The sequence below is a fragment of the Ochotona curzoniae genome, unplaced genomic scaffold (genome assembly GCF_017591425.1).
Source record: "Ochotona curzoniae isolate NIBS_2020 unplaced genomic scaffold, NIBS_Ocur_1.0 contig_1, whole genome shotgun sequence".
NCBI lineage: Eukaryota > Metazoa > Chordata > Mammalia > Lagomorpha > Ochotonidae > Ochotona > Ochotona curzoniae.
The window spans coordinates 45,253,489-45,278,661 of record NW_024464918.1 but is presented as its reverse complement, the minus strand read 5'-3'; the positions used below and the strand labels follow the sequence as shown (position 1 = coordinate 45,278,661).

The window sequence follows — 25,173 nt, the reverse complement described above, 5'->3', positions numbered from 1 at the left end:
GCGCCGCTGCCCCTCGGCGGGACCCGCTGCCCCTCGGGCTGCCCCTCGGCCGCACCCGCTGCCCCTCGGCGGGACTCGCTGCCCCTCGGCCGGACCCGCTGCCCCTCGGCGCGCACCCTGGGGCCCGGCGCCGGAGCCGGGATGCGCTGCCGCTGCTCTGCGGCCTCAGCATGGAAGCCAAGCGGGTGGAGATTCCCGGCAGCGTGCTGGACGATCTCTGCAGGTACCGCGGCCCTCGCCGCCTGCTGCCCGGCCCCGAGCGCCGCCCTCGGGGAGGCCAAGGGCTAGGGTTAGGGTTAGGGTTGGGTTAGGGTTGGGGTTAGGGGTTAGGGTTGGGTTAGGGTTAGGGTTAGGGGCCGCGGCTCGGCGGGCGGGGACGACGTGTCGCCGGACGTGGGGTTGCTGGGATGGGCATTTGGGGGTGATACGTCCGAGTGACCCGAGGAGAAGGCGAAGCGCTTTGCTCTCAGGTGCCAAATTTGATTTAAAACACCTGTGAGGGCGGCAGGGCGGGCCGCGTTCGAGTCCCGCGGCTCCACTTGCAGCCCGGGCCCGGGAGAGCAGCCCTGCCGCGGGGCCGTCTGCGGAGCGCACCGGCGGCGGACCTCCCCGTAACTGCCAAAGTCAGTCTGGGGTAGAAGTTGTTGCCAACCAAACGATCTCTTCATGTTTCCAAGATTTTGTTTAAGGCTTCTTTATTTTCCCTGGGGCACGAAGGGAGGGGTCTTCGTCCACTGGTCGCTCCCGCATGAGCCTGCTCCAGGTCCCCACGGCCTCGCCGGCCTCCCAGGCCACGGGCGGGGGGCGGGACACGAACTGGCGCCCTGGCGTGCTGTGCCACTGTGCCAGGTCACACTATCCATTTGGTGGTGAAAACGTTCAAGAGGCGTGTTTGGAGAGGTTCGTAATGATGATGTGTGGGCGAATACAATTCTTTTAGGAAAAACAGAATCGGGAAGTCCCACCCGCGCTCTGGCTGTGGTGCGTGTGCTGCGGTTCGTTGCCGTGTCGTCTGGGCTCACGGCCCTTCAGGTCGTGAACGCCGTGGAGTTCTGTAAACGGCGAGTTAAGTGGTGCAGGTTTGCCAGGGAGTGTATCTAAGCTATTATACATCTTGCAGGACATTTTTTCTGTAAAAGCTTTCTTTTGCAGTTACAATGTTTAGCGATGCAGACAGAAGTACAGGTGTGGGATATTTAAAAATTAGGGCCAGCTGCTTGGCAAACCGGTCATTTGCTAAAACTTGAATGTATTGCATTTACAAGTTAATATTTATCGTGTCTTTGTAGGGTAAAGATTTTGTGTTAATTCATGATTTTGATTTTAAGATTTTAAAAAGAACTTTTCCAGAGATGTGTTTGTTTATTTGAAAGTCAGAGGTGAAGGCAGAGAGGCCTGCTGTCTTCTGGCCTCGGGCAGGGGCAGGGAGCCGCCTCACAAGTGCAGCTGAGACTTGAACCTTGCGGTCCACAAGCCCACCTCCTGCGCCGTGATATTGGCCTTGATTGTGAGGTGGTTTTTTTAATACCCGTGCTTTAATTTGGTGAAAGGTTCCTCCTGGGCAACAGGAAGGCAGCCAGTGACTGGAACTTGCTGGGATCAGCAGGGAGCTGGTCAGGAGTGAGGATGGTGTGTTGGAGCTGCCAGGCTGTGTGCCCACCCCAGGACAGGCGTTTGAGTGTGTGAGGATCTCAGTGTGCGCTGACGGTCTGAAGGAATAGCCACTGGCGTCTAGGGACTGGGTGACACTGGTTCTTTCCAGTTAGAGGTGGGGGGGCCTTGGCTTAGTGTTCTGGTAGCAGAAGTTGCTTTCTGGTGAGACATGCCCATGTGACAACGACAAGGAGGTACAGCCTTGACCAAGCTTCTGGACTTGGCAGCAGGGTTTTTGACTAAATTAGCTTACTGAAGTGCGAACCGGTTTTAAAGTGGTAACTGAAGAACTTGAGTTTGGAAAGCTTTTTCTCTTGAAGTTATGCTTGGAGTTTTTGAAAGCTCCCGGAGAATTAGATGGTAAGGGCACTTGTGTCCAGGGAGAGCGTGTTTTCTGGCTGGTGTCCTCGCTGTTCTGAAAGTGAAGGCTGGTGAGCTCCTGCTTATCTTCCGAGTCAGTGTCGATTTTACTGAAACATTTCTGTGCTAACATTTCATCTGCAGGAATATTGAAAAGATGCTATCTTGTAACGTGGAGGGTTTTTCCCGTAACAGTGTTAGAGAAGCCATTTTATTTCCACTGTTAACTTGTGTCTGCTTGTATATATACATACACTTTTAAAAAGATTTGTTTTTGTTTGAAAGGCAGAACAACACCTATGCACATATGTCGTGTCTGTGTATCCACGGCTCACCCCTTACTGTCCAGAGCAGCTGGGGTTGCTGAGGCGGAGGCCAAGAGCCAAGAGCTCAGGCTGGGCTCCCTGTGTGTGACTGGCACCCAGGCCCTTGAGCGGCCCCTGCTGCCTGGCTGTGTTATCAGGAAGCCAGGTGTAAGATGGAGCCGCCACTGCAAGCCTGGCACTGTGGGCATGCCACACGGCATCTCAACCACTGTGCCTGGCGCCCACCTCAGGCTTTAATTGTAAAGATTTTTAATGCAGACACCTGAGGAAGGAACGAATGGGTCAAGAGATGAGCACGAACCTTGGAGATGCAAAGCAGAGAGCGGTGGTGTGTGGCCGTGGGGGTACAGGACAAGAGTGAGTTGTTGGTCGCCCTCTCTGTCAACACAGGACGTGCTGTGACTGTACCAGGGAAGCCAGTCATTGGGCCGGGCCTCGCGAGGTGCCTAAGCACCCCATGTCCTTGGGAGTGTCAGATCTGACAGGGGAGTGTACTCCCCCCATTCAGACAGTAGCCAGGTCTCCGGAACTCTGACAGATTGGCCCTAAGTTGGGGTTTTCAGAACCCCCCTTTGGATTCAAGGAGTTTCTAGAACTGTTTACAGGACTCAGAGAACACACCTGACTTGCTTAAAGGACACAGATAGAGATGTGTGTATGTGTAGTCTTCAGAAAGCTTATAGAAAATGTGTACTATGGTGAAATGCATGGATTTTGAAATTTCTGCACCAATATAATTCCAGTTCAGTTTTTGCTATGAATTGATTTTGTCAGTGAACTTATTACCCTACAAACTTTTTTTTTAAGATTTACTTTTTTTTTTAAAGATTTATTTTTATTATTTTTTTTTATTGGAAAGGCAGATATACAGAGAGGAGAGACAGAGAGGAAGATCTTCTGTCCGATGATTCACTCCCCAAGTGAGTGCAACTATGCTGGTCCGAAGCCAGGAGCCTCTTCCGGGTCTCCCATGCGGGTGCAGGGTCCCAAAGCTTTGGGCTGTCCTCGACTGCTTTCCCAGGCCACAAGCAGGGCGCTGGAAGCGGGACTGCTGGGATTAGAACCAGTGCCCATATGGGATCCTGGGCATGCAAGGCGAGGACCTTAACCACTGCGCCACCGCGCCGGGCCCAAGATTTACTTATTTTTATTGGAAAGTCAGAGTTATAGGGTGAAGGAGAGACAAACTCTTCCGTCATTGGTTCACTCCCCAAAGAGTCGCAGCAGTCAGTGCTGAGCCAGTCTGAAGCCAGGAGCCAGGAGCTTCTTCCAGGTCTCCCACGCGGGTGCAGGGTCCCAAGGCTTTGGGCTGTCCTTGATTGCCTTCCCAGGCCACAAGCAGGGAGCTGGATGGGAAGAGGAGCAGCTGGGAGATGAAGCGTCATCCATGTGGAATCCTAGCACATGCAAGGCGAAGACAATTTTAAAGATTTATTTGCTTTTTATTGGAAAGGCAGATATACAGAGAAGGAGATTCAGATTTTCTGTCTGCTGGTTCATTCCCTAAGTGGCCACGTGGGTGCGGGGTCCAAGGCTTTGGGCTGTCCCTCTGCTGCTTTCCCAGGCCACAAGCAGGGAGCTGGATGGCAGGTGGAGCAGCTGGCACAGGAACTGGCATCCATATGAGATCCCGGCACTTAGAAGGCAAGGATGTAGCCATTGAGCCATAGCACCAGGCCCGTGGCAGCATGTCAGTGACATGAGTTGGGAAATGAATCAGCTAGGATGCAGTGAAAGGTGCAGGGGGTGTTAGTGATGGGTGGAGTGGCTGTTTTGTCAGGAAAATTCTCCTGTGAGGTAGGAATAGGCAAGATAGCCGTTTAATTGGCAGGTCATCAGAGTGAATGAGCGCCTGTGCAGACTGAATCTGGGCGTGGCCAGTCGCCGGACCTCTGGCTTGATGGACAGGTCACGTGGGCTGCCAGTGCGCGGTCTGAACTCAGGCTGGCCTTACACGGAAGTGTCCAGTTCTTGCTGCTGCTCGTCCATCCGTCCGCTCTGCAGGACACTGGGTTTGTGGAGTGAGTTAGATGTGGTGCCCTCTGGTGGGTGGCCCACCTCTCTGCAGTTCTCTGGGGAGGGCTGTTCCTGGCCCGCCTGGAACTGTCTGAGCAGGAGTATGTGGTGTAGGCACAAGGCATCTGCCCAGGCGTGCTTTGTCGCAGGCTACTTTGCTAAGACTGCTGCCTACTAGAGGGGCTGCAGTGGGACTGGGCATGGAGTTAATTCCCCGAGTGCCAACTGAGAAAGTCAGCAGCAGTGTGTCCTTCCTGGCCTAGAGGTCAGTCCCGTTGGGTGACAGGTCGTGTGGGCAGTGTGGTGGTCCAGGGCCCCCAGGGGTCTGGGAAGTTGTTCGGGATCGGTGTGGTACTTTTCCAGAGTTGAACGGGCCGTTTGTGTGTGTCGCGTGCTGTGAAGTGTGCCCAGGGTGGGATGCTCTGGGCTGCGGTTCGCAGAAACCCACCCTCCCCCGGCCATCTCGGGTGTCTGAGTGTCCCTGCTGCCCGGAGGGCCTGTGCTGGAGGGAAGCTGAGCCAGCCTGAACCCTGGCACCCTAGGGCACGACCTGGGCATCTTAGCTGCTAAGCCAGCGGTTTAAGCTCCTTTTCTCCATAATTTTTCTGTTAAAATGCATATTTCTATATGTATATTTGTCCTGTCACTGACTTACTCCTATCATGTTGCAATTTTAAATCACTTGTAATTAAAAATTTCTTGAGATTTGATTGGACTGTTAGAAACAGCTAAGTCGTTTAGCTCTGTAGGGAGTGATGTAAGTGATCGAAACGGGTAGTGCTTTTAGGAAGTTTCTTGGAGAGACGGGGTGATGGTCTTGGCTAGACTCACTGGTCGTCCCCAAATGGTACGCCAACCAGGACTGGGCCAGGCCAAAGCTGGGCGGGCACCCGGAGCTCCATGCTGCTGGCAGTCCCAGCACCTGGGCTGTGCTTCGCTGCCCTTCCAGGCACATGAGCAGGGAGCTGGATTGGAAGTGGAGTGGCCAGTTCTCCATTGTGGCTTCCCAGGTGACGGTTGATGGCTCAAGCCCTTCGGTTCCTGCTACCCTTTCTGGGAGTCTTGGATTGAATCCCTGGTTTCCCATTTTGGCTCTGTTGCTGTTGCAGCCATTTGGAGAGTGAACCAATTCAATGGAGGTGCTGTCTGTGCATCTTAAAACTTTGAAAACTGGCCCTGGCTCAGTGGCCTAGCAGCTAAAGTCCTCGCCAAGATCCCACATGGGCGCCGGTTTGTGCCCCGGCTGCCCTGCTTCGCTTCCAGCTCCCTGCCTGTGGCCTGGGAAAGCAGTTGAGGACGGCCCAAAGCCTTGGGACCCTGCACCCGCATGGGAGACCTGGAGGAGAAGCTCTAGGCTCCTGGCTTTGGATTGGCTCAGCCCCGGCTGTCACGGCCACTTGGGGAGTGAATCACTGGATGGAACAGCTTCCTCTGTCTCTCCTCCTCTGTATATCTGCGTTTCCAATACAAAATTATTATATATTTAAAAACTGTGTTGATTTCTATGTTTTGCATCAAAATAAGCTTATTTTTTAATTTATTTTTTTAAAGATTTATTTATTTTCATTACAAAGATATACAGAGAAGAGGAGAGACAGAAAGGAAGGTCTTCCATCTGATGATTCACTCCCCAAGTGAGTGCAACGGCCGGTACTGTGCCGATTTGAAGCCAGGAACCAGGCACTTCTCCCAGGTCTCCCATGCAGGTGCAGGGTCCCAAGGCTTTGGGCCGTCCTCAACTGCTTTCCCAGGCCACAGGCAGGGAGCTGAATGGGAAGTGGAGCTGCCGGGATTAGAACCGGTGCCCATATGGGATCCTGGCGTGTCCAAGGTGAGGATCTTAGCCGCTAGGCCACACCGCTGGGCCCTAATTTCATTTTTCATAAGCCTTTTGAGATACCTTCGTGTGTGAAAGTACGCTCACATCTCTGCTTGTTTTCTGGTTACACTTGAAGTAGACAGTTGAGGTTTTTCCAGGTGATTCTATATAGCGGTGCGGTTGAACTGAGGCTGTGGAGGAGGGGTGCGCAGAGGGAGGGGTGCGTGGAGGAGGGGAGCGCAGAGGAGGGGTGCATGGAGGAGGGGTGCGCAGAGGGAGGGGTGCATGGAGGAGGGGTGCGCAGAGGGAGGGGAGCGCAGAGCAGGGGTGTGTGGAGCAGGGGTGTGTGGAGCAGGGGTGTGCCGAGGAGGGGTGCGTGGAGGAGGGGTGCGCAGAGGAGAGGAGCGCTGAGGGAGGGGAGCGTGGAGCAGGAGTGCGTGGAGGAGGGGAGCGCAGAGGAGGGGTGCATGGAGCAGGGGTGCGTGGAGGAGGGGTGCGCAGAGGAGGGGTGCGCAGAGGAGGGGTGCGCAGAGGAGGGGAGCGCGGAGTAGGGGAGCGCAGAGGAGGGGTGCGCGGAGCAGGGGTGCGTGGAGCAGGGGTGCGTGGAGGAGGGGTGCGCAGAGGGAGGGGTGCGCAGAGGGAGGGGTGCGCAGAGGAGAGGAGCGCTGAGGGAGGGGAGCGTGGAGCAGGGGTGCGTGGAGGAGGGTGTGTAGAGCTCTGCTGCCTTGGTGTTTCCTGTAATGTTTGTGGGTGGGGATAAAACAGATACTAAGCATAGTTTTTATTTAACTGTGTGAGCACATAAGCTTGGGAGGAACTGCTGGTCGTAGTTGCTTGCTCAGTTTTCAGAGTTGGGCGAGCTTTTACGTGCTCCTTCCGTGTGAGATCTGTGACGTGTGAGATCCGTGACGTGTGAGATCCATGACGTGTGAGATGCATGACGTGTGAGATCCGTGACGTGTGAGATGCGTGACGTGTGAGATGCGTGACGTGTGAGATGCGTGACGTGTGAGATGCGTGACGTGTGAGATGCGTGACGTGTGAGATGCGTGACGTGTGAGATCCGTGACGTGTGAGATGCGTGACGTGTGAGATCCGTGACGTGTGAGATGTGTGACGTGTGAGATCCGTGACGTGTGAGATCCGTGACGTGTGAGACCCGTGACGTGTGAGATCCGTAGGTGTGTTCTGCCTCGGACACTCACTCCCCTGGTTGCCCCCTGCCCAGGCCTTGCTGGAGTCCCTTTCCTAGGCTGAGCGGTCAAGGATAAGGCAGTTTAATCGATTGAAATAAATCATTATGGCTTATACATTAATGCTTGCTCTTTTTTTTTTTTTTTGACAGCCGATTTATTTTGCATATTCCCAGCGAGGAGAGAGACAATGCCATCCGAGTGTGCTTCCAGATCGAGCTTGCCCACTGGTTCTACCTGGACTTCTATATGCAGAACACACCAGGACTGCCTCCGTGTGGGATAAGGGACTTCGCCAAGGCCGATATCCTTTGCTGCTGTCTCCGCTCTTGTCAGGGGTGTTCCTGACAAGACCCTCTTGTTGACTTCGGCTGCCTGTGTTCAAACATGAACAGCAGGTACTGTTGAACTGTTTTTATTTTTATACAGAAGACTTGAGATGTGCACTGGTGACTAAATTTAAGTTTGATCTTTTCTTTCAGAAATAGCCTGTTTTTTGGAACAGATCTGTTTTTTACCTTGTTGCTTTTAACCACACGCCTAAGGAGGAGGTGGTCGCTCTTCCGGTTTGTGTAGCTGTTCCTTAAATGGTCATCGACCGCTTCACTCCAGGCTGTGTTTTCAGTTCCGTGGCTCAGAGAAGCCAACGTCTTTGAGTACGTCTTCCGCTCCGTTTGCACTTCAGACAAAGCTTATTCTGATTTATTAGTAACGAAAGATTAGTGTAAGTTATAAGCCAAAAGAATAGTGAATTACTCATAGCCCTGATATTAGATGCTTCTGTAGTCTGAGAAAAGGATGGACAGAGCCTAGGCAAAACTGTGTTTTTAAGGAAGGTAATAGTTTCTGCATAGGCAAATGGAGACTGTCTCAGAGAAAGCAAAAATGAAGAGTAGATGTTTTAAGGACTTTCTCAGGAAAGCATTTTGAGCAGATTGCCCTGGCTTGGAGTTGCACGTGAGAGCCCCTGAAGCGGGCTTGTGCGGTGCTTAGCTCCGAGCAAGGCGTGCTGGCTTCTGCTCTGTAGGTCCTTGTTCTGCATCCTGCAGCGTGCGATCACATGCATCTGTACCCCGAGGCCGGTGTCCTTAGCACCGGCGCCGGGCAGATGCAGACGGCCGAGACAGCCTCACTCGGCTCTGTCACTTTGCTGCGGGCTGCGAGTCGTGGAATCCCTCGGACTCCCAGGACACGGATGGCAGCCTGCTCCAGGTAGCTGTGAGCGACAGTGTTCCGGCACCGTCTTAAGATGGCATTCCAGAAGATTTGTTTCACAAGGATGGCTTGCAGTGTTCCCCGCGCCGTTGTGCTGCTTGAGCTCCGTAGCGGTGTGGTCCTGTGCGCAGTGGCACAGCAGAGTGCACACGGGAGGGCGAGTTCGAGGGAAGGGGGTCAGACCCTTGCTCACTGGTTGAAGTGTGTGACGAAGCAGACGAGGAAAGGGGTGCCGAGTACTGTCTTTGTTGTGTTGTGGTTTGTTATTTTTAAGATTCATTTATTTATTTTTTAAAGATTTATTTATATCGGAAAGGCAGATACAGAGAGGAGGAGAGACTAAGAGAAAAATCTTCCGTCTGATGGTTCACTGCTCAAGCGGCCACAATGGCTGGAGCTGAGCCAATCTGAAGCCAGGAGCCAGGAGCTTCGTCTGGGTCTCCCACACGGGTGCAGGGTCCCAAGGCTTTGGGCCATCCTTGACTGCTTTCCCAGGCCACAGGCAGGGAGCTGGATGGGAAGTGGAGCTGCTGGGACTAGAACCGGCAGCCACATGGAATCCCGGCGTGTTTAGGACAAGGACTTTAGCCACTAGGCCACCGTGCTGGGCCCTCCCCAGTGCATTTCTGCTGGCTCAGGTGGGACTGTGAGCCTAACGTGATAAACCTGGGTTAAATGGAGCAGTTAGCAGTGAGTTGGTTTAGAGAAAACAGAAAACAAAAGCCAAAAGTGTGAAACTCGGCTGAGATGAAGAGTCCTGGAGTCGCCGGCAGGCGCTCGCGCGGTGGGTGGGACGCCCGTTGCGGGGTCTTCCTTGACAGCCGCACTCTTCAGTCACTGTCCGTTCCTGCTGCCCCAAGGCGAAGACGTGGAGGAAGTCCTGGATGAGTGGAAGGAGTACAAGATGGGGGTGCCGACGTACGGTGCCATCATTCTGGATGAGACACTTGAAAATGTGAGTGAAGCAAAAGTTTAATGAATGGTGATCGGCGGTTCATTTTTCACGTGTTTAAAGACCTGTGGTGCTGTGAATTGTTTTGAAACGTGTGGCCTTAAAGGCCATATTCTGTGAGCTGTTTGCTTTCTGAGTCTTGAAATTTTAAGTTTGTTGCAACTGGGTGCAAAGAAGGTCACCTCGTAATTGAAGAATAGTTTTCAAGTGGCCGGTTAAGCTGTCCCGCACCCCCTGGCAGCATATGCACGACTTACAGAGGTGACGCATGGCCTGAAGTTCCTGCTGGCAGCAGTCATGGAAGGGAGCGGGGAGCAGCCTCGTTTCAGGGGGAGGACAGTCTGATCTTCCCACCTGTGCTTGCCTTTCAGGTCCTTCTGGTCCAGGGCTACCTGGCGAAATCAGGCTGGGGGTTTCCAAAAGGGAAGGTCAACAAAGAGGAGGCCCCTCACGACTGCGCGGCCCGGGAGGTGAGTGTGCCGTGGGCCGGGCGGACGACTCCACGGCCCGGGCCTTGGCGGCCGCGTGTGTAGCCTAGGTTAGAGAGCCAGCTAGGCTTTTAGAAGCATCCGCGGCTATTTGCCAAAGAAACTGTTTGTGATTATTTACTATGGAGCAGGATTGAAAAACAATCGAAAATGCTGAGTTTCAGATTCGGAATGGAGTAGCTTATCCCAGGTAGTGTCTGCGGTAGCTTCGATGACACTGCTACCTGAAGAACGTGGTTGGAGGACAGGCGGGGGGACGGGAAGTGGCCGAGAACCCCCACCCGGCCTCCGGTCCGGCCTCCTGCTGTCTGCGCTTGCAGGGTTCCGTACTGATGTTACTTGACCGAAGAATATGTTCTACTGGAACTGACTGACTGTGCCTTTGCTTTAATTTACACGATTGATGCGGAGCTGCTGTGGATTTTATTCTGCCTCGGGCTTGTTTGCTTGTCAGACAAATATGGGCAGAAGATTGATTTATTATTGAAAAGACAGATTACAGAGAGGAGGAGAGAGAGAGGAAGACGTTCCGTGCGTTGATGCACTGCCCAAGTGGCTGCAACAGTCAGAGCTGAGCCCATCTGCAGCCAGGAGCCTCTTCTGGGTCTCCCACGCGTGTGCAGGGTCCCAAGGCTTTGGGCCGTCCTCGACTGCTTTCCCAGGCCACAGGCAGGGAGCTGGATGGGAAGCAAGGCCGGCAGGATTAGAACTGGTGCCCATATGGGATCTCGGGGCATTCAAGGCTAGGATTTAACCACTATGCTATTGCTCTGGGCCCTATGTCTGATTTTCTAATAAAAATAAAATAAATCTTCAAAAAAGCTTGTTTTGCTTTGGACCAAAATAATCTTATTTTGGGTTTGGATGTATCCTTGTGTACATTTCCTTTGACACCTTTCTGTCTGGAACCTTCAGCGCAGCTTTATTTATGTGTAGCTGTATTCCTGTGAAAGCGTTTAGGTTGCCAAGCAGATCACTTTCCGTTTTGTCTGGTAACTTCACAAGAGTCCGCTGAGCACTTCCGGCAGCACTCCCTTCCCCAGGTTCCCTCAGTGTTTGACTCAGTTCTGCTTGTTAGTGTGGGTTCTGCTTCTCCGTGCTCCCCGTTCCCGTGAACAGGCGTGGCACTCGTGCTCCCCGTGTCACGTGAACAGGCGTGGCGCTCCATGCTCCCCGTGTCCTGTGCGTGGCACTCCGTGCTCCCCGTGTCACGTGAAGAGGCGTGGCACTCTGTGTTCCCCGTGTCACGTGAAGAGGCGTGGTGCTCTGTGCTCCCCGTTCCCGTGAACAGGCGTGGCACTCGTGCTCCCCGTGTCCCGTGAAGAGGTGTTACAGTTCAGTGCGCACGCTCGTCTGTGGTCGAGTAGCACCACCTGCCCTCCTGCGGCTGTGCCAGCGTCGGCTCTGTGCTGTCGGGGTGCGGCTCTGTGCTGTCGGGGTACGGCTCTGTAGTGAGTTCCAGTAGTGCACGTGCTGGCCTTCAATATCAAACTTTTTTTTTTTAAGTTCTTTGGGAATCTGTCTTGGTGGGTTCCTAGTAAGTGACAGTGTCCGTGTCCAAGGGATTCCTGGAGACAGTCAGTATCTTATGCTGGAAACCAACCTTATCCTGCCAATCTCTCCTTTGGTTAATTGCCCACTTACTTAAGAGAATTTTCTGTTTGTTGGTTTACTGTGTGTTGGTTTACTGGTCACAACAGGACTGTCTGAGGGAGAAGCCAGGAGCCTAGGACTCTGTTCTGGTCTCCCGCATAGTCTTTTTTTTTTTTTTGTCTTTTAATTTTTGTATTTGAAAGGCAGATTCACAGAGAAGGAGCATAAGAGACCTTCTGTCTGCTGGTGTGCTCTCCAAGTGGCCACACCGGCTGGAGCTGAGCCAAATTGAAGCCAGGAACCAGAAGCCTTTTCCAGGTCTCCCATGTGGGTGCAGAGTCCCAAGGCTTTGGGCCATGCTCATCTGCTTTCCCAGAGCATACGCAGAGAGCTGGAAGGGAAGTGAAGCAGCTGGGATGTGAACCAGCGCCCATATGGGATCCTGGTGCATCCAAGGCGAGACCCCGGCCACTAGGCTACCATGCCCCACCCACCCCCATTTTTAAGATTTGTTTATTGGAAAGGCAGATTTATAGAGAAGGCAAGACAGAAAGAAAGATTTTCTGTACACTGGTTCACTCCCCAAGTAGCCAGATTGGCCAAACTGAAGCCAGGAGCTTCTTAGGTCTCCCATGTGGGTGTAGGGTCCCAAGGCTTTGGGCCGTCCTCCACTGCTTTCCCATGCCACAAGCAGGAAACTGGATGGGAAGTGGGGCAGCCGGGACATGAACCCATGCCTGCTTTGGATTCTGGCATGTTCAAGGCGAGGACTTTAGCCACTGAGCCATCTCACTGCACGCAGGGTTTCAGGTTCCCGCCCTGACACTGGGTACCACCAAGGATGTGTGTTAGCAGAAAGCTGCTGGAAATGGAGGTGGACCTGTCGCCGAGGCACTGGGCTATGTGACGCATGCATTGCAGCCATAACTTAGCCACTGCCTTGGACACTTGCTTGTGTTAAAGTTGAGTCGAATGTTCTCTTGAGGCACATGTCCTAAAGGTGGGTGTGTGGAGTCCCTCTGGTCTATGCTTTCCCTTTGGGAACGATGTGTTTGATCAGGAAATAAAGTGTTACCTGTCAGAGCTGAGTGACGTGTTAAGTAAACCATTCTCAGTTGTGATGGGTAGATTAATCCCGAGCGTGGAAGCTCTGACTCTGGTGGTTGCTGCTACTTGTATTTTTTAATGATTGACTTATTTGAGGCTGGAATGGTCTTGTCTTAGGCTAATTCTCTGCTTTGCGGTGCTGGTGTCTCATATGGGCACCATCTCACTTCTTGTCCAGCTTCCCGTGACGGCCTGGGAAGGCAGTGGAGAATGACACGCACAGCGGAGGTCTGGGCGAGACTCCTGGCTCCTGGCTTCGGCTCAGCTCAGTTGTGGCTGTTGCGGCCATTTGGGGAATGACCCAGTGGATGGGAGGTGTTCTCTTTGTGGCATCTGCCTTTTTTTTTTTTTTTTAAGATTTATTTTATTTTTATTTGAAAAGCGGATATAGAGAGGAGAGACAGAGAGGAAGATCTTCCGTCCGATGATTCACTCCCCAAGTGAGCGCAACAGCCGATGCTATGCCGATCCGAAGCCAGGAGCCTCTTCCGGGTCTCCCACGCGGGTGCAGGTTCCCAAAGCTTTGGGCCATCCTCGACTGCTTTCCCAGGCCACAGGCAGGGAGCTGGAAGGGAAGCGGGGCTGCCGGGATTAAAACCGGCACTAATATGGAATCCCGGGTGTGCAAGGCGAGGACCTTAACCACTGCGCCATCGTGCCGGGCCCAACATCTGCCTTTTAAGTAAAAATATTTATCTAAATGACAAAATTAGAAAGGAGAAAGACAGAGAAAATCGTCCATCTGCTGATTTACTCCCCATCGGCTGCGGTGGCCAGAGCAGGGTCTGTGTGAAGCCAGGAGGTTCCTCTGTGTCCTCCGTGAGTGCAGGATCCCAAGCACCAGGGCCATCCTGCTGCCCTCCCAGGCAGACAAGCAGGGGCTTAGTTCATGCGGCACCGCAGGCCACAGCTCTGTCCACTACATTACAGGTCCAGCCTTGTGGCGTACACTTTGGTTTCAAAGGAAGGGGACAGCTGAGAAGCATGAACTTTGCTGCAGTGGGAATGCTCAGCTGTGAGCATGGCTGGGTGTGTGCCGGAGTCCAGCTCCAGCTGAGTTCGGAGCTCGGGAAGGGTGCGTGGAGTCGGCGATAAAGAATGACATGGACACTGTCACTTTGTGCGCTCTTGCTCCAGCTCAAGAAGAAGCTGTCCTTTTTATTTACTCAGACACATTACAAGCCCCTTACACAAACAACTAATTGTTCTATTTTTACTTCAAGACTAAGAGGGCATGTACAGACATTTGGTCACTCCGTCTGCACTTCAGGGCTAAGCAAGTGCCCCTAAAGATAATTCTGCAAAGTAGTGTATTCATATTCTTCAAAGCAAGCTATTATTTATTCTTCAACAGCAGCCATGGAGCAACAGCCAGGACTTCAAGGCCAAGGCACATGCGATCACCTGCTAATCAGTAGTACTTTCCCACCACATTTCTATTTCTACAATTCACCCATCATTTAATGGGAAAATAGGTTACAAGGGAAAAAAACGTAAAATCCAGGACAGAAGTCTCAAATGTTAAATCCCTCTACAACCCTATAAACAATAAAACAATAATTAAAAGCATATTTCCTTAATTTCTTAATTCTTCTAACTAAAAATTATAAAAGCAGCTAAACCAATTACATTTTCTATGCAAAGACAGACTAAGCTTTGAGATAACAATAACTATTTATTGCCTTGGCAGTTTCAGCTCTCACTCCCATCACTCGCATTAATATTTAGGATATTTATCAAGCCCTTTCCCAGAAGGTGTGCTACATGTCTGGGCCAGATTCCGAGGCAATGGTTAACACACAGTAAATTGTCCAGAAATGGCATGGGCTTAATTGTGCTTTTGTGTGTAAATTGTCAAAGGCCCACTCAGCAAGACATTATCAGTGACATTAACTCCCAAGCTCACAGGGGTTGCAAAAACCATCTCACAGGGGCAGACAACAATGCCTCAGTAGATTACAGGATTCTTAGTGGGGTGGTGGAGTTTCCATGCAAAAAGGGGGTGAAACCATGTCAAGGTGGTCAGAAATCTGCTGGCTCCTGGCAAACAGCTGGAAGCTCCCCTGGGTCCTGCCAAGCAGGGAGCTGTTCTCTTCACAGCTTCCATGGACCGCAGCACGTGTGGGGCTGATCCGTGGGGCTGCAGCGTCACGTGCTTTGCCGTGTGGTGTAAATGTCAAGATTGCAGAGTGAGCCTTCAGAACTCTGTTCCGGGAGAGATGTGGACTTCAGTGTTTGCATGTCAGCAGTTATTCTACAGCACAAGTTGTAAATGAAGAAATGTTTTTAAAGATTTATTTACTTATTTTTATTGTAAAGGTAGCTATTCAAAGAGGAGGAGAGACAGAGTGGAAGATCTCCTGTCCACTGATTCACTCCCCAAGTGGCCGCAATGGCTGGTGCTGTGCCAGTGCAAAGCCAGGAGCCAGGAGCCTCTTCCGTGTGCAGGGTCTTCCCGTGGGCGCAGGGTCCCAAGGCTCGGGCCGTCCTCGGCTGCTCTTCCAGGCCACCGGAGCTGCATGGAAGCGGGGCTGCCGGGATTAGAACCGTGTATTAGCAACAGCTCAGTTTTCAGATGTTTGAAAAATCATGAGCTCAGGATCTGTATAAATTCGAGTTCTGTTGGGAGCGGCATGGTGGCTCAAATGGACTAATCCTCCACCTGCAAGTGTCAGCATCCCATAGGGGCATTGATTTCTGTCCTGGTGACCCCACTTCTGATCCAGCTCGCAGTCTGTGGCCTGGGAAAGCAGCGGCGGACGGCCCAGGTCCTTGGCTCCCTACTCCCACTTGGGAGACCTGGCCAAAGCACGGTGGCCGTTGGGGAGTGAATCAACAGATGGGAGATACTTCTGTCTCTGCTTCTTTCTGTAAATCTGCCTTTCCAATAAAAATAAATAAATCTTTTAAAAAATCTGAGTTGTGTGGCCGGAATCATGATGGACCCCGTGCTGTGCTTCCTGCCTTACTTTAGGACCGCATGGGGAGTGCTGGGCTTGGCAGGAATGCTGACCTGGCTTGGGAAGATGCTCTCAGCAGTCCCTGGAGGCAGAGCTCAGGTGGCCGTGGGAGCCGCCCACCCTCTGCTTAGTGCGTTCGTGCTTGTCTTTGAAATATTTTATTGAGCTGGAGATCTAACAGCTGAAACTGAGAATATCCAAATTTGTTATTCACAGGTATTTGAAGAAACTGGCTTTGATATCAAGGACTATATTTGTAAGGATGATTATATTGAACTTCGAATCAATGACCAGCTTGCTCGTTTGTACATCATTCCAGGAATTCCTAAAGACACAAAATTTAACCCTAAAACGAGAAGGGAAATTCGGGTATGTAATATCTGAAACTCTTTTTTGATTGCTGGCCATAGTCAGTATTGCAAGAGTTAGGACGTTTCCTCTAGAATGTTCTTGATAATGAACAGGATGAATTGTGTGTTTCTGTTTTCAGAACATTGAGTGGTTCTCTATTGAGAAGTTGCCCTGTCACAGAAATGATATGACACCAAAGTCCAAACTTGGCTTGGCTCCTAACAAATTTTTCATGGCGATTCCCTTTATCAGGTGCGTTCTTGTCTGCTGAAATAGAGAAGTATCTTCGTGGCTTGGGGTGATTTTCCTAGAGGCAGAATTTTAAAATGAAATTGTCACTGTTTCCTAGGCCGTTAAGGGACTGGCTTGCTCGACGATTTGGAGATTCTTCGGACAGTGACAATGGGTTCTCTTCGGCTGGTAACACGCCAGCCAAACCCACTGTGGAAAAATTGAGGTAAAGGAAATTCATGGGCTGACGTAGTGACATGGAGGTGACGCTGGCATCCCATGTGGGCGCCCGCCCGCTTCCTGGCTCCTGCACTCATCCAGCTCCATGCAAACCTGCTTGGGGGAGCAGCGGGAGTGACGTCAGTCTTGGAGCTCCTGCATCCCTGTGGCAGGTGTTGGTGCAGTTGCTGGCTTGAGTTGCTCCCCCGCCCGCCCGTTGCAGCCTGCTGCGGAGTGATCTTGCAAGAAAAAGATCTGCCTTTAGCTAATTCCCTCTTTTTAACTCTTGCAAATGAATATTTAAATCTCTAAAAAAAATAGGTAAATTCAGGTCTGACATGATGGCCTCGTGGCTAAATCCTCGCCTTACATTGGCCGGGATCACATAGGGGCGCAGGTTCTGATCCCGGCAGCCCCACTTCCCATCCAGCGCCCTGCTTGTGGCCTGGGAAAGCAGTCGAGGACGGCCCAAAGCTTTGGTATCCTGTGCCCATGTGGGAGACCTGGAAGAGGCTCCCGGCTCCAGGCTTTGGATTGGTGCACCTCCAGCCATTTTGGCTGCTTGGTGAGTAAACCAGAAGATGGAAAATCTTTCTGTATCTCTTTCTCTGTGTATCTGACTTTCCAGTAAAAATAAAACATATATTTTAAAAAGATTTATGTATTTTTATGACAAAGTCAGATATACAGAGAGGAGGAGAAACAAAGATCACTCCCCAAATGAGTGCAGTGGCGGGCGCTGCGCTGATCTGAAGCCAGGAGCCAGCAACTTCCTCTGGGTCTCCCACGTGGGTGCAGGGTCCCAAGGCTTTGGGCCGTCCTTGACTGCTTTCCCAGGTCACAGGCAGGGAGCTGGATGGGAAGCAGGGCTGTGGGGATTAGAGCTGATACCCATCTGGGATCCTGGTACGATTAAGGTGAGGACTTTAGCCACTAGGCCATGGTGCTGGACCCTAAAATAGATCTGAAAAAAAAACCAGGCGAATTCACGTGTTCATTGCTGTCTTGAAGATGCCTTAATTTCTCACAGCCTCTTGCAGCGTGGCTGCTTCCCTAGGCACGCTGACAGGAGCACACTGTACGTGCAGCATCTTGTCAAGAACAGGAGTTGTCTGTCTGGCACTATAATAGAAAAAAATGTTACGTGTGTTTGTTTTAATGGTTAGAAATCATTGTTCTCTTTCTAAAATTTAAGACTAATCTCTTACGGATGGGGCGCCTTTTTTCTGCCAAGGACCATTTGGATATTTAACATCGTTTGCAGGCCATGAGAATTACCGACTTAATATTCTCCTGGCGTAGATGTGCTGAGTTCTGGAATGCTCCCGTGGTCGCCGTGCAGGGCCACACAGATGGTTTCTTGGTCTGTGAGCTTGATGTCCCCTCCCCGGTGTAGGGGCAATGTAGAACTGATCATGAAAATAACAGGTTATTCATTCATTCAAGGTGGTTACTGCTCATTGCTCCAGGCTGCTGGGAACAGAGCAGATGGAAATCTCCCTTCTGGGGCTACACTCCAGCGGGGGAGCTGGCCGGGGCAGAATATGAAAAGGAAGTATACACTTGGGGAGATAGACTGGCAAGGTGTTGGAAGACCCTTGCCTGGGGCAGGTATTTGTCCAGGTGGTCAGGAGGCTGTATCCCAGAGTTCCTGCGTTCAGGCCCAGTTCTTTCGGCACCTGCTGGCTCAAGTCTTTGAGTCCCTGCCCCGATATGGAGACCTGGTGGAGCTCAGGGCTCACGGCTGTGTCCCCGCCCCAGGCCCGCCCAGCTGTGGTGGGTATTTAGAAGTGAAACCAGTGGATGAAGTTGTCTGCCTCTTTCTCTTCTTTTCTCTGCCTTTCAAATAATCTGAAAGTAAATTTAAAAAAAATATATGTATTTAAGTGGCAACACTGGTTCTGACTTTTGTGTTTGAAACTTTCCTCTAGTCGGACCAGGTTGCGCCCCAGCCACCAGCTGTTTCCCGAGGGTGTGCCCGGAGACCAGTGGGTGAGGCCCCGGCAGCCGCCGCCGCAGAGGCCGCTCAGTGGTCAGCCCGAGCTGTCGGACCTCCTGAAAGCCAAGGTGAGTGGTGTGTGTTCACAGCGTTCCAGGAGCTCGGAGACCTTGGCTCTGTAGTTCCTCTCAGCTCAGGAACTTGGCATTACTTGTCATGGCACTCTGGGTGGTGGGCAGGGCTCTGGGATCCTACCGACATGCCAGGGGGCAGCGTGCAGCAGGCACACGTGGGTCCCTGCCAAGGGAGGGCTGGACTGTCTCTGGTTCCCAGCTTTGTCCTAGCCCACTGCTGAATCTGCTCAGAGATGACTTTCCTTTCAACATATTTAATAAATAAATACTTGAAAGATTGTGTGCTTACAGCTGAACTTAAGTTTCTTGAACTAAAAATTCATGTTTAGAGTTAGAGCGTTTTTACTTCTGCTGGTTCACTGCCCAGATGGCCACAACAGCCAGCACTGGGCCGGGCCGAAGGCAGGAGCCAGGGGCTTCACCCGGGTCTCCCACACGGGTAGGGAGGTGGATCGGAAGCGGGGCAGCCAGGGCACAGGCTGGTATACATTTGGGGTGCTGGTATCAGGTAAGCCGTCGTTTTATCTGCTTACCACAGTGCCAGCGACTTTGGGGGTTTTTTAAAAAGTTTCGAACAGGAAAAAGCTTCACTTTTCTAGCGCCCATAATTGCTGGAGCTGCGTCAGGTCAGGGTGAGAGGCAGGAACTCCCGCTGGGTCTCCCACATGGGGAGCCCCCGAGTACTGGAGTGTCAGTTGCCGCCGCCATGCTGTGCGTTGGCAGGAAGGCAGACTGGAAAAACAGACTCTGCCAGGAGAGGGTGTGCCCCTGTGTGGGCTCACTTTAGTTTTATATGAAAAACAGACATGTGTTACACCTGCTGGCCCCTGCCTAAATGCCTAAAATGGCAGGAGCTGCACCAGACTGAAGCCAAGAGCCGGGTGCCATCACATTGCCTTGTAGTTTGCCTGTCTCACAGCAGGCCCACTGACAGGAGCCTGGCCTCGGCATGCTCAGAGTGGCTGCTTGTGAAATGCTGGCCCAGTGTCTCGTGGGAGAATTAATCGTGTTAACAAGATGTAACTACTGCAAGATTAGATTCCTTGTTGAAATTTAGTTATAGTGGCGCAAATTTGAAAAACAGCCTTGATAAGGACTTTTCTTTTTGAGACGGAGAAGTTTATTTGCGAAGTGACCAGGTGAGCGGGGAGGAGAGGAAGGGAACAGCACCCCCCCCCCCCGAAAGGAAGCAGGGAGGCGGGGCCTCTGCAGAGGGCAGAGACGCCAGTCAAGGTGATTCCTGATGATTCATCTGCCGCCTGCCGTCTCTCCTGGCTCCTGTGAAACAAACACCCAAGAAACAAATCCGATGTGTTGGGCTCTGTGTCTGGCTTGTCCACAAGCTCAGTAGATTTGTGGGGACGTCCGAGGTGCTGTTGCTGTAGGGTTTCTGGGAGGTCAACCTTGGATGTGGGTTTGGTGTCTGCACCTTAGTGGAGACAGCCGTTCAGAGCCCAGTCAGAGAAGATGGGAGAAGGTGCAGGCTGTGTGCTGGGCGTTGGGGTGAGTGCACATTTCACCTGAGAAAGAAGCCAGGGCCAGGTGCAGCACAGCTGTGCTGGGGACATGGGAGCACACGGGCCAGCCCAGGGCCAGGTGCACGTGTAGGCTGCTGGGGACATGGGAGCATGTTTGCTGAGCTTCCTGCTGCAGTCTGGCCTGTTGCTGGGTCTGCTTTGTGCAGTTCATCCTGGTCATGTTTTATTCTTACTGGAAAAACAGAATCCAAATACGAGGGGAAATGGCAGAAAACAGTACCAGGACTCGCCTAATCCCAAGAGAAGGACAAATGGGACCCATAGCCAGCTGGCCAAGCAGCAGAACCCCCTGCCGGTAAGCGTGTGGTCCTGCCCAGGGCCCTGTTATAGGAGAGTGCGGTCATCCCCAGGGCACCTGGCCGGGACTCGCTTTCTTCTTGTCCTAGTACTGAGCCGTGGGGTTGGATGGAACTCACTCAGGCCAGCCTACACTTGCGCGGACTCCGGACACGCCGAGTTTTAGGTGTGAGACACTGATGAATTTGCATAGCTAGTGTTTGTTTTCGTATGGCTATTTAAATTTAACCTGAAAACCATGCACCCAGACCTATTTATACAGTCATTCATGGGATATTATGTGTATATTTTTCTAAGTCACATTTTAATTATGCTAATAGTTGGGGTAACTCCATGATGTATTATTTGGAAGGTAGAGATACAGCGCAGAGGGTGAGAGAAAGTTAAGTCCTCTACCTGCTGGTTCACTCCCAAGTAGACTGCTGCAGTGGCTCGGGCCGGGCCAGGAGCGTCCTCGGAGTCACCCGGCGGGGCAGGGACCCAGGCGCCTGGGCCGTCCTGCGTGGCTTTTCCAGATGCATCAGCAGGGAGCTGGATCAGAAGTGGTGCAGCTGGAACTGAGACTGTTGCCCGTTTGGGATGCCAGCTCTCTAGGTGCCAGGTTAATTTGCTACACAACGACACAGACCCCAGAAAAACTTCAGTTTATTTTTTTAAGGATTTATTTATTTTTATTGGATAGGTAGATTTACAGAGAGGAGAGACAGAGAGAAGGATCTTCCATCTGCTGGCTCACTCCCCAAGATGTCACAATGGCCCGAGCTGAGCTGTTCGGAAGCCAGGAATCAGGTGTCTCCTCCAGGTCTCCCACACGGGTGCAGGGTCCCAAGGCTTTGGGCTGTCCTCGACTGCTTCCCCATTCCAGGGAGCTGGATGGCAAGCAGGGCCGCCAGGATTCAAACCAGCGCCCATATGGGATCCCGGTGTATGTAAGGAGAGGACTTTTAACCCTGTTAGGCTACTGTGCAGGACCCTGTTCTTTATTTTAAAGATTGTTTATTTTGATTGGAAAGGCACATATATTGAGAAACAGAAGGGCCCTTTCATGGGGTCATCCCCAGATGTCTGCAGTGGCCAGGACTGAGTTGGTTTGAAGGCAGGAGCTTTTTCTGCATCTCCCACAGGGTCCCAAGGATTGGGCCATCCTCCACTGTTTTCCTGGGTCCTAAGCAGGGAGCTGGATTGGAAGTGAAACAGCCGGGGCAGAACCATTGCCCATAGGGGTTCCGGTGCCATAGGAGGATTAGCTTGTTACACTGATGTTTCTGCAATACACAGGCAGTGAAGAACTAAGCAAGTATGAAGCTTCATGTAAGGTGAATACAGGCAAAGAAAGATAACAGAATGGGGACAGTGATTATATTCCCAGCTTAATTTCCTGTTTGAAAAATTAGGTGACATATGTCTGATTTTTCATCAGTGCAGTCACTGTTTCGTGTGTGTTTGTACCTTTTAGAAATGTGAAAAGAAACTTCATCCACGGAAACTTCAGGATAACTTTGAAGCAGGCAAGTTACTTTCTATTTAAAATCTGCTTTGTGAGATGTGTGTTGTTGTGGCAGACGGAGCTGTGGCGCCCCTCCCACGTCCATGTTCGTGGAGTTCTGTCCGCAGGAAGCTGGCTGCCCCAGAGCGGCTGACCAGCTGCTCCTCTGTCAGTGCCAGTGGACTTGGCGCGCGTGTTGGGAGTGGGTGGACTGAGCTGTGCAGAGTAGTGGGAACCAAGTGGGCCTCAGAACGGGTTCCCCTTGTTTGGAGCTAATGATGTTTGCTTCCCAAGGGGGTGCTGGGGCAGCCTTCTCAGAAGGTGTCCTGTGGAGACAAGTGTGTTGCTTGGAAACTAACGCCAGTGAAAGTGGTTAGTAACGGGATTTAGTGGGTGTCACTTGAGGCACAGGTGCTGTTTTAGATCACCGGAGATTCCAGCGAGACACAACCGAGTCTCAGAAATGGAGAGCCAGACCACAGTCCCTGCCCTGTGGGCAGCGGGCCGAGCAGGCAGGACCACAGTCATTGCCCTGTGGGCAGCGGGCTGTGCTTGCATGTCTCCCTCCTGTGTGTTGCCTCATCACTTCTTTTGGTGTCACCTGAAAGGTGTGTCCAGGCCCAGACTTATGTCAGGAGCTCTTCCTGCGAGAGCTCCAGGTGCGGCTGGTAGAGTTGAGCTTCGCTGTTTGAAGGTCATTTCTGTGTATGATGAGAGATAGAGGCGGGGAGAGAGAGACTGATTGATTTTCCAACTGCTGGTTCACTGCTAAACAGCCACAAGCGTGACGGGGTTCTGGCTCTGGAGGCCCCTTTCTGCCCGGCTCCTGGCGGTCATGCCACACCTTCCCTGTCAGGGCTCTGCTCTTTTGTTTTTTGTAGTTGTTGTTGTTGCCTCACCGGCTCCCCCCAGTGGCTGCCCCCGAACGCTGCTGTGTAGGAGGGGGTGTAATGGTGATGGACCCCAACACCAGCGCATCTTCGTGCAGCGTACGTTCGAGCTAGGTGTGGAACAAGCTTGTCAGTCACACGGAAGCAGTGGGGTCGCGTGCTCTGCAGGTGCCTGCACTCACTCGTGTCTGTCTCCCAGATGCTGCTGTGTACGACCCGCCCTGCTCCGGCGAAGACCCACCGCTCGAGCACCCTGGGGCTCAGGCCGCAGCCTGCAATGGACACTGCGCGTTCCCCTTCTCCTCCAGAGCCTTCCTGAGCTTCAAGTTTGACCATAATGCCATCATGAGGATCCTGGACCCCTGACAGCCAGCAGGGTCCACCGGATCTGAGACCACACATCAGAGTGGGGGTGTCAGGCCTCGCCTTTCTCAGGTGTTCTCCAGAAGTGCGGGGGCACAGTGTGGTCGCCGTGTGCCCCGCACTGACTTTCATAACCAGTGTTTGCAGCAAGCTTAGTTCCTCTCTGGGAGGAAGCTGTTTCTGTGTAGTTGGGTTTTACTCTGTATTCTGGTCAAGAAAATAAGATTTGAGACATCCCCGAGCAGCCAGATGACTGGGCGGCACCCTCTGCCCATTGGAGTGCTTGCAATGATGGTTTGCTTTTATTGAAAAGTGTTCTTATACTGAGATTTTTAAAGGAAAGAATACCTGGTTGTGAAATGAACACGGGCGCCGACATGTCACAGGCATCAGGCCACGGGTCCTGCGTGGAGGTGGCTGGTTCTCCCCCACGTGGCACAGAGCCGCTCTCCGCCAGGGCTCCCCAGTGCTCCTGCGTCGGCGTCTCCAGACGGTTTATTTGGAATGGGGTCTGCGGCCTGAAGTGCCTGAGCGCAGCCAGGGCGGGGGTGCCGTGTGCAGGCGGGCCTGTAGCGTGGAGGGCACACAGCCTGGTCACAGTGCTTGCTTTGGACCTGCCTTTCCCTGGTGCCTCCCATGCTGTCATTCCTACAGGGGAATGCCTGTAGGAATGTCCCCAGAACGGGAATGCCTCCCTCTGGTTGTGTTCCTCTGTGCTGATCTCTGGACGCTGGCGTTGTGGTGGGCTCCAGCCCAACACGGCTGCAGAGTCTGCTGAAGCCCTGGGTGCTGGAGCTGAAGGGGCCCCCGGGGGAGGCAGGGGACAGGCTGGGTGGCCACTGATACGTCCTGGGAATGCATTTTGCGCCTTGAGCCTTCTGAGGTACCAGGTAAGGTGACAGTGCCCGTCTGAGGAGGGGCCCCAGGCTTCAGGGGCCGCAGCGTTTCGGCTGCAGCCAGCTTCCCAGGAGAGTGGGGCTGTGCATGTCTCTGCCTCCTTCTTGTGGGCAAAGTGCTGTCCACAGAATCTGTGCGTGTGCAGATGGCCTCCAGGGCCTCTGTGCGGGGCGCTGCCATCAGGAGTCACCTGGAGTGTGTGCTTGGTGCCGAGTCACGGCGCATTTATAGCTGGCCTACCCATAATCCCGCTCTGTGTGTGTGACTGCCCTTTAGTGCATGCTGCGGCGCTGGGGGCATTCACTGTTTTTCCCAGAAATGTGGCTGCTTTGCTTGGGTCTTCCTGAGCCATACTGACCGTGGGTCCCAGCATTCCAGATCCCTGTTGAGTTGTCAAGGCAGTGCTGCCTGCTGGGTGAGTCCTCCCTCGTGCTTAGTGTGTGCGTGCTAGGCGATGCGCTGGGCAGTCTTGCGGCCTGTGGGGTGGGTTTCCCAGCTCTTCATCTGAATGCAGAGCTTGGCGTTCGCACAGGCGTGGCCCTGGCGAGGAGCTGTCCGCAGCCGAGGGAGGCTGCGGGGCCAGTGGGCGGCCGGGCATCGTTTGTGTGTTGGGTTCACTCCTTACGTGTTCTTTGGTTCCAAGTTACGGTGCACTGTGAATCTTATTTTGTTATTTTTTTTTTTGAACCTCTGTAGGTGCTTTTAAGTGTAATGTTAATTATTTACAAAATGTTAATGAATTGTTGTTACACTTAACTGTTGTCATCCAGAAGATAAGGGTACAGTTACATGCATCCAGCAGTCCTTGTTCAGGAATAGCAAGTGACTGGCGTCAGCCTCCTGGGATGCCAGCTGCTGCCCGCACCTCCGTCAGGGCGAGACTGAATTAGGGGGAAATTGGGGTGGGCTTTTCTATTAATATAGAGGCTAAAATTTCCCAGTGTTGTCAGAAATTGTGCTTGTTTGCTATTTTGAGCTTTAGATGTCCTTATTTTTCTATTAAATATCAATTAAGGAATATAATGAAGATATAGCAAAATTAATTTTATGCTATAAGAGCGAGTTGATATGTTTTCTTTTGAAAGCTTCAGTTGTTTGTATATCGTACGAAATAAAAGAAGTCAGAGCTACATGAGTGCCTTGCTC

The 25,173-nt window shown here is 52.3% G+C and overlaps 1 protein-coding gene across 2 annotated transcripts; it reads left to right on the top strand.

The window, feature by feature from the left end:
* DCP2 (decapping mRNA 2) lies at positions 1-25,157 on the top strand. 2 transcript variants are annotated; one of them, XM_040973270.1, is made up of 11 exons: positions 1-223; positions 7,520-7,671; positions 9,410-9,537; positions 9,906-10,004; positions 15,899-16,051; positions 16,173-16,285; positions 16,383-16,490; positions 18,415-18,550; positions 20,279-20,389; positions 21,848-21,899; positions 22,967-25,157. In XM_040973270.1, the coding sequence occupies exons 1-11, from the start codon at positions 171-173 to the stop codon at positions 23,131-23,133; spliced, it is 1,272 nt and encodes a 423-aa protein (XP_040829204.1). In that variant the 5' UTR covers positions 1-170; the 3' UTR covers positions 23,134-25,157. The 2 variants fall into 2 exon arrangements, with proteins under 2 accessions (XP_040829204.1, XP_040829213.1); XM_040973279.1 differs by lacking the exon at positions 20,279-20,389.
* Positions 25,158-25,173: the final 16 nt, after the last annotated feature.